Source organism: Diaphorina citri, unplaced genomic scaffold (genome assembly GCF_000475195.1).
Source record: "Diaphorina citri unplaced genomic scaffold, Diaci psyllid genome assembly version 1.1 scaffold162, whole genome shotgun sequence".
NCBI lineage: Eukaryota > Metazoa > Arthropoda > Insecta > Hemiptera > Psyllidae > Diaphorina > Diaphorina citri.
This window is the reverse complement of record NW_007377599.1, coordinates 199,351-213,325: the sequence shown is the minus strand read 5'-3', so window position 1 is coordinate 213,325 and position 13,975 is coordinate 199,351. Positions and strand designations below refer to the sequence as shown.

At 40.3% G+C, this 13,975-nt stretch overlaps 4 protein-coding genes across 6 annotated transcripts in view; 3 read left to right on the top strand and 1 right to left on the bottom strand.

Moving 5' to 3' along the window:
• The window catches only part of LOC103505301 (ATP-citrate synthase), a 41,629-nt gene extending 38,038 nt beyond the window's left edge, over positions 1-3,591 (top strand). The window contains exons 13-15 of the mRNA XM_026820631.1: positions 247-390; positions 993-1,266; positions 2,098-3,591. Of these exons, the coding sequence (XP_026676432.1) occupies positions 247-390; positions 993-1,266; positions 2,098-2,189 (510 nt within the window). The 3' untranslated portion in view covers positions 2,190-3,591. The remainder of the gene's footprint in view (positions 1-246; positions 391-992; positions 1,267-2,097) is intronic.
• LOC103505298 (tubulin polyglutamylase TTLL4-like) overlaps positions 1-13,975 on the top strand; it is a 45,934-nt gene that overhangs the window by 23,991 nt on the left and 7,968 nt on the right. For 2 of the 3 annotated variants that reach the window (XM_008469627.3, XM_017442361.2), the window contains exons 2-5: positions 11,325-11,822; positions 12,588-12,805; positions 13,155-13,433; positions 13,782-13,897. In XM_008469627.3, coding sequence (XP_008467849.1) covers positions 11,331-11,822; positions 12,588-12,805; positions 13,155-13,433; positions 13,782-13,897 — 1,105 coding nt within the window. In that variant the 5' untranslated portion in view covers positions 11,325-11,330. Of the gene's footprint in view, positions 1-11,324; positions 11,823-11,886; positions 11,941-12,587; positions 12,806-13,154; positions 13,434-13,781; positions 13,898-13,975 lie in introns of those variants that run through there. The other variant, XM_017442362.1, reaches the window with a different exon arrangement.
• LOC103505300 (prostatic acid phosphatase) lies at positions 3,842-8,228 on the bottom strand. Its single transcript, XM_008469630.3, has 6 exons — positions 7,935-8,228; positions 7,321-7,560; positions 6,126-6,435; positions 5,077-5,282; positions 4,590-4,791; positions 3,842-3,995 (listed from the first exon to the last, which is right to left on the bottom strand). Exons 1-6 carry the CDS (start codon positions 8,055-8,057, stop codon positions 3,889-3,891), a joined length of 1,188 nt encoding a protein of 395 aa, XP_008467852.1. The 5' UTR covers positions 8,058-8,228; the 3' UTR covers positions 3,842-3,888.
• LOC103505299 (tubulin polyglutamylase ttll-4-like) lies at positions 9,759-10,577 on the top strand. The gene is made up of 2 exons (XM_026820629.1): positions 9,759-9,909; positions 10,389-10,577. The coding sequence occupies exons 1-2, from the start codon at positions 9,784-9,786 to the stop codon at positions 10,575-10,577; spliced, it is 315 nt and encodes a 104-aa protein (XP_026676430.1). The 5' UTR covers positions 9,759-9,783.

Sequence of the window (13,975 nt, the reverse complement as noted above, 5' to 3'; positions counted from 1 at the left end):
ATAAGACCCTAGCAGTTACAGTTCCCTCTATTAAACCGTTCCGAGAACGAATTTCATCAGTTTAATTAAATCAGCGACTTAGCGATTACAGAGCGGGCACGCTACCTTCCAAGTATAGCAGAACTTATTACTTTTTGAATAGTTACTAGTTAGCAAAAGCACACTCCTTTCGCACTTCTTTGTAGTGTAGGGTCCGATGAACTATTTAGTAAATCTAGTTAATTCCACTATCTCGTTTGCCTACAGGGAGACAGATTTGGTGGTGCTCTGAATGATGCTGCCATACAGTTTAGTGCCGCCTATGATGCCGGCCTCATTCCCATGGAATTCGTCAATGAAATGAGAAAGAAAGGCAAACTTATCATGGGTATCGGACATCGTGTCAAATCTGTAAGTTCAGTCTTGCTAGTCAGTCGGATTATCTCGAGGTTGAGTGAAAGAGGATTCGAACGAGAAGTTGGAAGTCAGCACAATAGTACCTTGTTGGAATAGAATGAAATGGAATAGCACTTAATTTGTTATTTAAACCAGTAGTTGCTTACCCAGTGAGTTCCCTGTAGGGTAACCAGCCTAGCTAGCTGGCAGTTTCAAAGGGTTCTCTCTGCTTGAAAAGAACAAGCACAAGTCCTCACGATGGTTGACTGCGGTTCACGACAAGCCAGTTAAACATGGCTAGAGACCATCACCCCGGTGTATGGCTGATAGAAGAGATATTTTTTCTATTTTGTCATCACCTTTCGGCTATAGCTAAAGCTGCAGCAGTAACAACAACAACAACAACAAGTAACTAACACTTGTCTTTTACATCCATTGTAGATCAACAACCCCGACATGTAGTACCTTTATCAGAGGAGTTTAAAATTGCACCACTTATTTTTTGGTGAAATCAGTGGTTAAGATCCCACCTATGCTAAATAAGTTACTATATTTCCGTGTAAGGATTGCGGTGCATAAATAAGTAACTAACACCTGTTTCTTCCCATCCATCGCAGATCAACAACCCGGACATGCGCGTGAAGATCATCAAGGAGTTCGTGCTGCAAAACTTCCCGACCACCCCTCTTCTCAACTACGCCCTGGAAGTGGAGAAGATCACCACCTCCAAGAAGCCCAACCTTATCCTTAATGTGGACGGTGTGATAGCGGTGGCGTTTGTAGATTTGCTGAGACACAGTGGCTCCTTCACACGGGAAGAGGCTCAGGAGTATGTCGAGATGGGAGCCATCAACGGACTGTTCGTGCTGGGACGTAGCATCGGATTTATTGGTAAGTAATTGAGTATCTGCCTCGGTGTTGTAGTGGTCAAGACGCTCGCCTGGTAAACAGGAGGGCATGGAATTATATCCTCAAAATAATTTGAGACACCACAATAATAGTAGTAGCCTACTGCTGGAGTAAAGGGACTTTTCAGTCCTATGCGAGCAGTATAAATAAGCACTATATTATTATTTACTGTCTGGCTGGGGGACTATGAACAGGGAGTAGACCAGCGTCTAGCTAGGGGACTTTAAACAGGGAGAATACCAGGGCCTGAATTTCCCTTGCTAAAGAAATAGCAAAGGTTGAGTGCGAAGGTCATCCACTCGTGAAATTTGTAGCCAAAACCAAAAGTCAGCCCAAAGCAGTCACCCTATAGTTAGAACTGATTGAGAGGCCGACGACAAACGCCGACCCCGTAGACAACACGAGTGTAATGTGTCTGTACGCATGCGTTTCTGCGCATTTCTTATTTTCTAACTCACAACTTTTTGAAGTTTTTCACTAGAACTTTGATCTTTTTCTGTCTCTAAAACCTTTGAAAAATAAATTGTTTTTCTTGATGGGATAATGTACGTTCTCGGAACGGCTGAATTTTCTAACTCACAACTTTTTGAAGTTTTTCACTAGAACTTTGATCTTTTTCTGTCTCTAAAACCTTTGAAAAATAAATTGTTTTTCCTGATGGGATAATGTACGTTCTGGAACGGCTGGCTTTCTCCTATCCTGTCTTCCTTCTCTCTTCGATTTCGGGACGATAAGACCTTGGCCGTTACAGTTCCCTCTGTCAAACCTCTTTAAAATAATAATAATAAACTGGAATCTTGTGTCTGATTTCAGGTCACTACATGGACCAGAAGAGACTGAAGCAAGGTCTGTATCGTCACCCATGGGACGATATCTCATACGTCCTCCCCGAGCAATACAACTGAACAAATCAACCTACCAACTCAGCACTAACTGTAAATACAAGCCTAGCTATGAGAAACGAACACTGAGTTTCATACTCTGGGAGCCTGTGAGGCAAAAATGTTGCACAGAGATACAAGGAGGCAGGTAAATTGTGGTTCAGCACAGATACAATAAGTCAGATATGTTGCGCCTGATTCCTGTCAGCTGTCACTATAACTTCGCCAGTGCTGAAAAGCGGCATATATCGAACGTACATATTAAGTACGTTAGAAGTCTGGAATCTAATTTTCCCAAAATATCAGTAGAATTATGGTTCAGACATTTCGTATGGACCGAGAATTGAATACTTTTAAATGCTTCTGACCATCTCATGTGTTAACATCAGATGAGGAAACTGATTCTCCAGACCTTGTACATATGACGTGCTTGAAGACGCTTGAAATGTGGACATAGCCTCAATCAGGGAAATGTATGTACTCTGTGGATGTTTGTCTATTAAGTGATTAAATTACTTACCTTCAGGTCTATAATCACATTCTGACATGGGCTCGGAGAGTTTGCAAGCCCAGATTCATGATGAAACGTCAAAAATAGACCAACGTCAGTATGTGACTGTAGACCTGGCCCCTAGTGAGCTAATACTTGTAGATTATCAACACAGAGGCAATATAGCCTTCATGACGCACATAATTATGTAACCCACCGCCCCATGCAATGCAAATATCAATGGTGGGTTCAATTTTCCCTTCTTTTTTTGTGAAAGTATTATTTTTTCAATTTTACTATAGCAAATTATCTATTTTTTAGATTACCTATGTTAAGACATAAAATTGAAATTCTGTTTATTTTTTTAGGAAGTATATTTTCTATTTTTACCTTCTGTTACTCTTGGCATAGAAAACCTATACAAGGTAATGGAAAGTATTTTATTTTGTGTATTTTGTTACTCGAAGCAAATAAGTAATTGAGTCGTGTTAAATATTTTCTCTTGACTTGGGCCATTCGAAATGAGTGAGAATATTTAAACCGTTGATCTTAAATGAATTCATTGCTGTAACGAAATACACATTCTATTTTGTTGTTTTATTTTAGTCTTTTGTTGCATAAATTTATATTGGAACTTAATGAACTTATGTTATATCGATTTTATCTTTGCTTTGTGTTGGGGTAAGATTTGCCTTCTACATATTACATATGTATATCAACCTATAATTTATAGTCCATAGACTATGAATTAAATGAAATCTGGGAGCTCAGAGATAATCCACGTCCTATAATGAAACCGACATTTGATTGAAGGCAAATCTTAGTAATAATTTTGGTGTCTTCATTAAATGTAATATTTATTATTTTAGAAAGAGAATCTATTTATTTATTTAAATTAATTTAAATGTGTATAAAAAAAAATATTATTTGTACCACTAAACATTCCCCTTGCGTTCGATACCAACATTTGTTACAAATTTGGATGTCTTTTGCATTTATTATATTTCTCAAAGTTCTCAGTTTACAGCACCTGTTAAAAAATAATGAATTATACGTAAGTCTTTTTCAACAACTATTTCTTCAATGGAAAGCTATGTATTGTTCTTTTTTTTACCCTTAGGATTTTGTAAAAAAAAAAAAAAAAAAAAAAAAAAAAAACAAGCCAACTTTAATTGGCATTTCATTCATGAGTCATGATTAGCTGAGTGAGGTGTCACACAGGTCTACCTGCTGCTATATTCTCTGGTACATATGCGAGCTGGGATGCCTCCATTGTTTGTGCACATAGAACACCAGAGATACCAGCAGTAGAGTCAGCAGAACACCCATTGTCAAGAGCACTGGAACAGAAAGAAGAAAACAAATAATTTAATGGACTGGACGAAGTGATGTCTTAGTTTCAACTTGACAATTCTGTGTATAATTTAATTTTCTATACCTTGATAATAGCTCCACTGGAGGACACATGTCAACTAATCATCTAAAATCTACTTAGGGACAGGTTTACTTCGATATAAACTCTAGATAGCCAAACTTGTAAACGATAGGGCGCGTTCGATTCCCGGCCAGGACGGTCTTTCTCCTTATTGGGTTAGGTTCGTTCTCGGAACGGCTGGTTTTCTCCTATCCTGTCTTCCTTATCTCTTCGCCTTCTGGGACCATAAAACCTCAGTTGTTACAGTTCGCTCTATGAAACCTCTTTTAATGTTAGGTCCGTCTCTCCTCTATACCAGGGCTGCCCAACCGGTCGATCGAGACCAGCGCACCCAGCAGTGTTTGAACCTGGCAATATCATCTTGGACACCCCATTACTCCAAACATGTGGACCAAATTCAGAGTCAAGTCTTTAATTAGGTAAGTCGATCGCAAGACTGAATTGAAAACCTAAGTCGATCTTCCTCTGAAAAGGTTGGGCTCCTCTATGATATTCTTACCTATGGTGGCAAAGGAGTTGTCCTCGTCACTGGTGGGAATAAGGTCGAGGAAATGATGAGCATGGCAAGCCACCTCCCATTGAGTATCAGTCAGTACCACATCTTGTGTAAGAGATACAAAGTCATCCAGAGGACAGTCGAAGTCACAACCAGGTATGCTCAACTGATATGGAGGAACCGAGGTAGAATTCTTGTATAAGATCTGAAATGGAGAAGTTAGCAGTCAGATATGGTAATCAAACCTGGGATCTTATGCATGGCAAGCAAGCGCGTTAACACTCGCCTAACCGTGCGCGTGGTTAAGTTTTAAACCTGCACCTTACTTACAATGCGATCCTCTTGACCAATGTATCCACAAATTATGTTGTTGTTTCTCCATTGACCATTAAGTAATTTTTCTACTCGCGCCCCAATATGTATCTACAATAGAACTGCTGGTTTCCAAGCTAACTAGACAGGCAGAAACATTCAAAAATGAAACACTCACGTTAACGTAGTACTCGTCATCTTTCTGGTGTAGTTCTATCATAACGGCGGCAGTATAGGGGGGACAATGCAAGTCAAATATGTTGAGTGTGTTGAGTAAGTTGGCAACAGTGGTGTCGTGAGCGGAATAGATCCATATTTTCTTTTTCTTCAGCTTATCTTTTGACTTGGCAACCATGTGTTTTACAATGTCTTCTACTAGAGGACCTGGAAGAGAAATATTTCATGTGATTAAGAATGTCTTCTATTAGAGGACCTGGAAAAGAAATATTTCATGTGATGAAGAGTGGACGTGTAATCTGACGAATGGGATTCGAGTCCCTGGAGATTCCTGTGAAATCAATTGAAAAGTACGGATTTTTTTTTAAGGTCAGCCACTCACTCTCAGGTAGACTTGACAGGTACACCTGACGAGTACACACACTATCAGGTACATAGATCTGAAAGGTACGGCTGAAAAGGTCTGTCTGCCAGGTCTACCTGATACCTGATGAGCACGCACACACTATCAGATAGACCTGATCAGGTGTACCTGATAGTGAGTGGCTGGCCTAAGGAACAACATACAATAAGTTCATAGAATAAAATACCCAAGTGTTCACAGGCAAGGAACAACATACAATAAGTTCATAGAATAAAATACCCAACGGTTTTTTTTTTTTTTTTTTTTAAGGTCAGCCACTCACTCTCAGGTAGACTTGACAGGTACACCTGACGAGCACACACACTATCAGGTACATAGATCTGAAAGGTACGGCTGAAAAGGTCTGTCTGCCAGGTCTACCTGATACCTGAAGAGCACGCACACACACTATCAGATAGACCTGATCAGGCGTGCCTGTCGTCAGGTCTACCTGATAGTGAGTGGCTGGCCTAAGGAACAACATACAATAAGTTCATAGAATAAAATACCCAAGTGTTCACAGGCACTAAATACTGCACAAGTTGCCTTCAACAAGAGACTTTCCATGTGTAAAGTGTAAACACACAGCAAAGCTCTTGCACAATATTATTGCCACTTAGCTTTACACCGGAGGCTTGTGCACCTACCTGCTTTCAATCTCTTCAGTGCCGGTGTTCGCGCAGGTATAGCAAAACTGAAGGCAGCCACTGTCCTCAAGGGTTCTGGATAAATGGGATGCGTCCACTCTGGTAGCGTCAGATTATTAATCTCCTCAATGAACAGAGTGTTGTGAATAAACTCCAGGTCCGTGATGGTCTCTACAGGTTCGCCAGCGTGTTGAGATACATATTGGAAGAGGGGGCGGTACTTTGCCAACACTTGTTGGATTTCGGGCGAGTTCATGTACTTTCTCTTCTCAACGTCATACTGAGGGCAAGGTTTCTTCATAGAGAGGACCTGATGGGACAGAGAGAAGATATGTTAGTTAGGACAAAAAGTAATAAGCACATACCTAGTCATACTCATACCTAGTAATATAATAAACACATACCTTTTAGTCTCATTCGAGCAGGATAAACAAGGTATATTCTATTCTATCCTATTTCATACCTAAAACTGACTGGTCAATGCTATGTTCCCTGCAGTGGCGATATTTGAACCCGCTCCCTCGTCTAGTAAGCAAGAGGGCGCGGGTTCCAATCCCAATCAGGGCATTGAAAATACTGCCTTTTTTTTCATTTTTTTAGGCGATGTGTTTAAAAATGAAAATCACCCAGCTAATAACTGAGTGTTCTTTTACCCTAACTTTTACAATATCTCTAACCGTTTTGTCGCTATAGCTGAAAACTGCCAAAAAACGGTCAAAATCTGTCCAAAAGAGGTCAAAATACCGCCAAGCACATACCATCTCAACCAAACGTTTTGTGTTGCATCTTTGTCACATTTGTGAACTACATACCAAATTTCTCAACTCAACCAAACGTTTTGTGTTGCATTCTTGTCACATTTGTGAACTACATACCAAATTTCAAGTCTCTAGCTTATACCTCGCAGCACCTATCTCAACCAAACGTTTTGAGTTGCATCCTTGTCACATTTGTAAACTCCATACTAAATTTCAAGTCTCTAGCTCATACCGTCCCCGAGATATTGTTAAATTACACCGAAAACCGCCAAAAAGCGGTAAAATGCCGCCAACCGTTGCACCGGTCTTAACCATAAGTTTTGTGTCGCATCCTTGTCACATTTGACAGCTACATATCAAATTTCAACTCTCTAGCTCTTACCGTTCTTGAGATATTTTGTTTAAAATCACCCAGCTAATAACACCTAACAACTTACCTTATCCAGCTTCTCTGGCATGGTATGGACTGGAATGGGCTGCCACTTGATCTTCGGGTCCCACACTTGATCTCCCTTGGGTGGAAAGAATCCCGCCAGATTGGCTTCGGCACTCATAAGGGTTCTGTCCACATCTGTGCTCATCACATAGACATTTTCCTTGGAGTACGAGTCCCCTATGAGATCCCGATATCTTTCACCAAACCATTGTCCCAGCTTGTAGTGCTGCAACTTGCCCACCTGGAGACAAAGTGAATGGGAAATGAAATTCCTTGGGTCCTATGTTTGATAGGGGACAGCATCTTGGGCAGGGGAAAAAATAATGGTCACAATAGATCTATAAAGGTCGCAGTGTTAATTGCATACCCTCTCTCAGGAGAGGAGCAACCAGGCCCATAATAGAATAGAATGTTTGATAGAAAGAACTGTAACAACGGAGGTCTTATGATTCCGGAATCGAGGAAATAAGGAAGACAGGATAGGAGAAAGCCGTCCGGGAACGAACCTTATCTATTTAGGATAAAGTTCACCCCAGGCTGAATAAATAAAGACAAGGATAAGATCATAATCATTATTATTACGAATACTATCAATGTCATAAGAGAACAACTTACATTGGTGAGTTGTCCAGGTCCCACAGGCCAATAGGATGCATTCTTGTAGGGGTCATTAGGGTAGAAATTGATCGGAGTTCTGTCTCCATGCCTGTATAGCTGAAATGAAATATGATAGGTCATAGTGTTGTAACAATTAATTCACGGGAGCTCATGTTACATTTAGTGTTGTAACAATCAGTTCAGGAGAGTTTATGTTACATTTAGTGTTGTAACAATCAATTCAGGAGAGTTTATGTTACATTTACTTAGTATTGCAACAATCACTTTAGAAGAGTTTGGATTTGAGGTGCACATGTTTGTAAGCCATGTGTGTCACAACATTGCTAGAATGATAACACAATCTCTTATCTTATCTAGACTATTTATTCATTTATTTGCATGCACACAAAACCTCTAGGATTCTAGGGCAATATTGAGACTTTCATTTTAGAGGAGTACTATTTTTATTTACATAGATTTATTTGAGATGCATTTGAAATTAATCATACATACAACTTGGAATTTTAGATATTTAAACCATGCTTTGTAGCTGTTGTTTTCACAGAATATTATCCATTATCTTATCTGGGTGGAATAATAAATGAGAAGAGACTGGGGTCTCACTATCACTACTTGTCTTTATGATTACAACACTTAAAACAGATTCTGGAAGTACTTCCTCATAAGTTGATAAGTACCTACTTATTTTAAGTTTTTACATTTGTGAACTACATACCAAATTTCAAGTCTCTAGCTTATACCGTTCCCGAGATATTGTCAAATTACACCGAAAACCGCCAAAAAGTGGTAAAATGCCGCCAACCGTTGCACCGGTCTTAACCATAAGTTTCTTAAGTTTTTAAAATAGGAAATACTGAAAATAGTATTTATGAGCAGGGCTAGGCTAGGGTTGGAAAAAATCTAGCTCAAGCCTGGACTTGTATATGTTAAACGTTACCTACCATTTGAATGCTAAATTGTACAAACACATTTGACAGCTACATATCAAATTTCAACTCTCTAGCTCTTACCGTTCTTGAGATATTTTGTTTACAGACAGACACACACACAGACAGACACACCAATGCCTGAAACTTTGGATTTAGGCTCTAGGGACCTCAAAATGTGTTTTGACACTAAAAACTGACCATTGAAAATTTGACCCGAACACATTACTTTCCTTCCTGTAGGATAAGGAAAGTAAAAATGGTACCTACTTGTTCAGAAGTCAAGTCAATGGAAAATTGCTACAAAAAGGAGCTGTCACAAATGAGCAGTGACCAGTGTTATTATAGCATTGGGTTGATCATAAAAAGGAGCTCTCACAATTTGAGCAGGCAGTGACCAGTGTTGTTACAAGGTAGGTTGAACACAAAAAAGAGCTTTCCTTTTCTTTGTCATGGCTTCTGAATAATTAAGCAGAAAAGAGCTTTCAGAAATGAGCAGTGACCAGTGTTATTACAGGGTTAGGTTGAACACAAAGTAAAAATAATGCTATAATTTTGTCACCTCCTACTTAATAGGAAGAATACTACCTTCTGTCCTATCACATGGAAGTTAGAAGAGAATACCCCTTTCTATCATCTCCTATCATCTCAGCTTTTAAAAAAAAAAAAAAAAAAAAAAAAAAAACAAATTTGGTGATTATTCAGAAGCCAAAACAATAAAAAAGAAAGCTCCTCTTAATGTTTAACCCAACCCTGTAATAACACTGGTACGTAACTGCTCAAATTGTGAAAGCTCCTTTTTGCATTTAACCTAACCTTATAATAACACTGGTCACTGACCATTTGTGATAGCTCCTTTTTGTAGCAAGTTTCCATTCAGTAGCCCATTAGACAGCATTGTGGATGTGGTCATCAAGACGATGATATGTGGCGAGCATTCCATCAGTCAGCTAACCAGAGCTAATCAGCAGTCGAGATATTGCTCGTATGAACTATTCGGCATTGATATACTGCTGGATAGCAAGCTCAAACCCTGGCTCCTCGAGGTAAATAGTGAACTTACTTTGAAAATAACGGCATTACATAACTGCTAAGGCCTTTAATGACGGGCGTTTTGGTTACCCATCCGGACACTAACCACGCGCAATGTTTATTAACTTCAGTGATCCATTGGGAACTGATGCTTTCAACGGGCTACTACCGCTGGCTAGTCTTTCAGTTGTGTTTAGCCAGCCTGGTTAGCTTGGAAAGTAGTGGTTCTGCCTTGTAAAACACTAGGTCGCGGGTTCGATTCCCGCCCGTGGCGGGTTTTATCCTAAACAGACAAGGTTCGTTATCGGAACTGCTGGCTTTCTCCTGTCCTGTCTTTCTTCTCCCTTTGTTTTCTGGACGGTAAGACCTTAGCAGTTTCAGTTCCCTCTATCAAACCTCTGTTTTGATTACTATTGTGTCAACAATGCTTTGTTGATACGTTCATTCAGCTCAATGTGTATTTGATTCTTTCACTGTTTGTATATTTTTCCAGGTGAATATATCTCCTTCGCTGCACTCATCGTCTCCACTAGACTTGGCTGTGAAAGGTCCTCTGGTTCAAGACCTGTTCAATATTGTGGGCTTCCATTTACCCGAGAAAATCTCCACACACAATCAGGTAATTTTAACACTTAACAGTATGTGGTTAAAGACATCAAAGAGTTCGCCTGGTAGGGGGTGATTACAGGTTAGAATTTCGAATTGTAGTCGAGTCATTGAATTTTATTTAATTATTTTTTATTTAATACAAATAAAATTATCTTGTCTTTTATCCTTGAAATAGTACAAGCTTACTGTCTTATGCCGGGGTGAAAGGACATAGTTGTCAGTTATATTCGGGCAGTAAGTACCTATAAATTTAATATCGATCACATATCTGAACGGATAATGTTCGTTCTCGGAACGGCTGGCTTTCTCCTATCCTGTCTTCCTTCTCTCTTCAATTTCGGGACGATACGACCTTACCAGTTACAGTACGGTTCAAAGTAACATCACAGTTTACTTTAGTTACAGTTTCCTTCAAAAACCTCTTGAAAAAAAAAGTCTAAAATCATTTTCAAACCAGTCTTCAAAATAACATCACACTTACGCAGTCTTTCGTCTTCTCTTTCCAGCGCAATTGTTTCCCTCGCCCGCTGCCAAACATCTCAAATGGAAGCTGAGTCCCATCACACCGGTGGTAGTTCGGAAGACCATCCTCAACACCGGCTATCGTCTGGTCCGGAGTGAGTCCCCTCCTCAACCTCCTACTCCTTCTGCAGGTTGTGATTATGTACCGGGTTAAGTTGAGACAAGACTAGGTGAGACAGGATATTATTTCTACAGTTTGGCATGGGAGTGGTAACTTGAAAACAAGGCAAGTTTACCTACCTTGCCTTTTTCAACCTGGTACATAACCACAACCTCATAGTAACCCTTTCTGTTTCAGTCACACATGGCAACGTCGGAAGTGGCCTATCACCGCGGTCGTACATTTGGCCCCCTGTCTTCCACTCCCTACTGTATGGACAGCCTTGGGTATGAGGTATGCTGTCCAAAATGTGACCGCGCGGTCGCCAGCATCAACAGGAAACGGTCCAAGTCGGAATGTTTGGACAGTTCCAAATGGAAATCATCTGCCCTGGTCATGTCAGAACCTCGTATGTTACGCAGTAGTAATCGTCCTCTGTTCACCAATAGCAACACTATCTACAAGACTGAGGTGCAGCGGGCAAGCAAACTGTGTGAGCGATGTGATGACTCGAAGAATTCGTACTCTGTGGAGATGGAAGAGCTGAGGAGACAGCTGAGACAAGTAGGGAGAAACCATTATAGTCCACGTAATGAATCTGTGAGATCTTCATTGGTCAGTCGAGAGTTCAACATGACTCCCTCACCCAACCATAGTGATAATAGGAGTTCTGTACGACAGCTTCGACCTCGCAGGGTAAGTCAAATGACGTTAGATACATAAACGCCTAGGTACCTGATATGTAGAGAGCAATTCTCCCTCACCCAACCATAGTGATAATAGGAGTTCTGTACGACAGCTTCGACCTCGCAGGGTAAGTCAAATGACGTTAGATACATAAACACCTACCTGATATGTAGAGAACAATGCGCAACAGCGAGAAGGAAAGTAGGAAACTTGAAAGTCGATCTTTATTCTAATTTAATTTTGAATTTGGCTATTGGTAGTTTGTTTTTCTTTCTAATTATTCTAGAGAGTCCGTTATAGATACTTTGAATAGGTTGATAAAGTCATAGAAAAGGACCTACTCACCTTCATAAAGTGCAACTCATTCTCTTGATTTTAGAAAGCTTTTGGTGTGATGAGTCGTGAGGAAGTAATGGAAATAGAGTAAATATAAATGAAAGCATTTCATGTGGTGAAGAAATTATAAGAAAATAAAAACTGAACTTTTTCATTTATTTCGGTGGCAAAGGAGTTGTCCTCGTCACTGGTGGGAATAAGGTCGAGGAAATGATGAGCATGGCAAGCCACCTCCCATTGAGTATCAGTCAAACGGGATGGGCATGCTACGACACAGGCCACAAGCGTCTAATGTAGCAGTTGTTCCATTGCTACGAAATAAAAACGGCGGTGGAACACATCTTAAAAAAAAAATGAATACATATTTACGTTATTGGTAAGTGTTATAACTTATGATAAGTTTCTTTTCTTGAACTCTTTCTTGTTCTGCTCTTTCAGTTCGTATTGCCCAAGACCCCGTTGAATAATGCCGCCGACGGGTTTGATAGTAGCAGCGTAGATGGTGGCTCTGCCACCAATACAGTCACCGTGTACAATGTTCAAGCCACACCACCTGCCGCCCCTCTTCAAGTAGAACCGGAAAATACGCGTGTACTGAGAAATACGACCAAGTATTATCCGAGTAATACGCTAGCTCCGAGCGATAGAGAACCGAGGTAAGATAATCGCTTTTTTAACAAGGAAAGATTACAAAAAAAAAGTTTGATAGAGGGAATTGTAATTGTTAAGGCTAAGGTCTTATCGTCCTGAAATCGAAGAGAGAAGGAAGACAGGATCTTTGATAGAGGGAAACACTTCTAAGGCTAAGGTCTTATCGTACCGAAATCGAAGAGAGAAGGAAGACAGGAAAGGAGAAAGCCAGACGTTCCGAGAACGAACATTATCCGTTCGGAATAAAATCCGCCCCGAGCAGGAATCGAAAAAGTGTTGAATCCTCTCATTTTGTAACATTTTAAGCCAAGCAAATGCAATACCCTAATATTTCATTTTGTCTCCACTCTGTAGAAAATCTCTCGGGAAGAACTCTCCGTCCCACGCCGGAGATACACCATTCCCCTCCTCGCCCTCTCCTCATTTGAGCGAGAAGCGATCTCGTCCCCAGAAGAAGCCGAGTGCATCCAGCAAAGTCAAGTGTAAACCGGAGCCTAGGAAATTGTCCAAACCAGTTCAGGATGAAGAAATGGAGGGGGAAAACCAGTTCCTTCCTCCCCCTGCCACCTCTTCCCATCGGAGACAGGAATCCGTATCTGCCATGGAGGTAGAACCTATCTTGTCATCCACTGTGTGAGTATGATTTTCTTTTACTTTCCATTACCTACTAATTTATTCGTATAGAATTTCCCTCATTGCATATTTGAGAGTTGAACTATCAGTATCAGAGCTCTAAGGACTAGGGGTGATAGAGACATGGATTTGAAATTATTATTAACCTTGTCATTTCTAGATTTTCTAGTAGTTACTTTCCACTCAAATAATTTAAAACGTGGTCCATTACCGCCAAAACTTCCCTGATTCTCCCTGTCAAGAGATTTGTTTTCTAGATTTTCCGCATGTGTATTGGAGGAATCCACTGTCATTTGTTAGGTTCTATAGGTACCTAAAATAATAATGATCATTTATGTTTGATTCCAGTCACGAAGCCAAAGTAACAAAGCCAAACGAAGCACCAAACTTACACCCGGGTCTAAGACTGAGTTTGTTTACCAATGTTCCTCCCTATATTCGATTCTCCAGTCATGATGATCAAAGTAAGATATTATGCCCACTCTCTATTGCTCTTTCTCTTCGCCTTCACTCTCTTTCCCCCCCTTACCCTTAACCCTTTG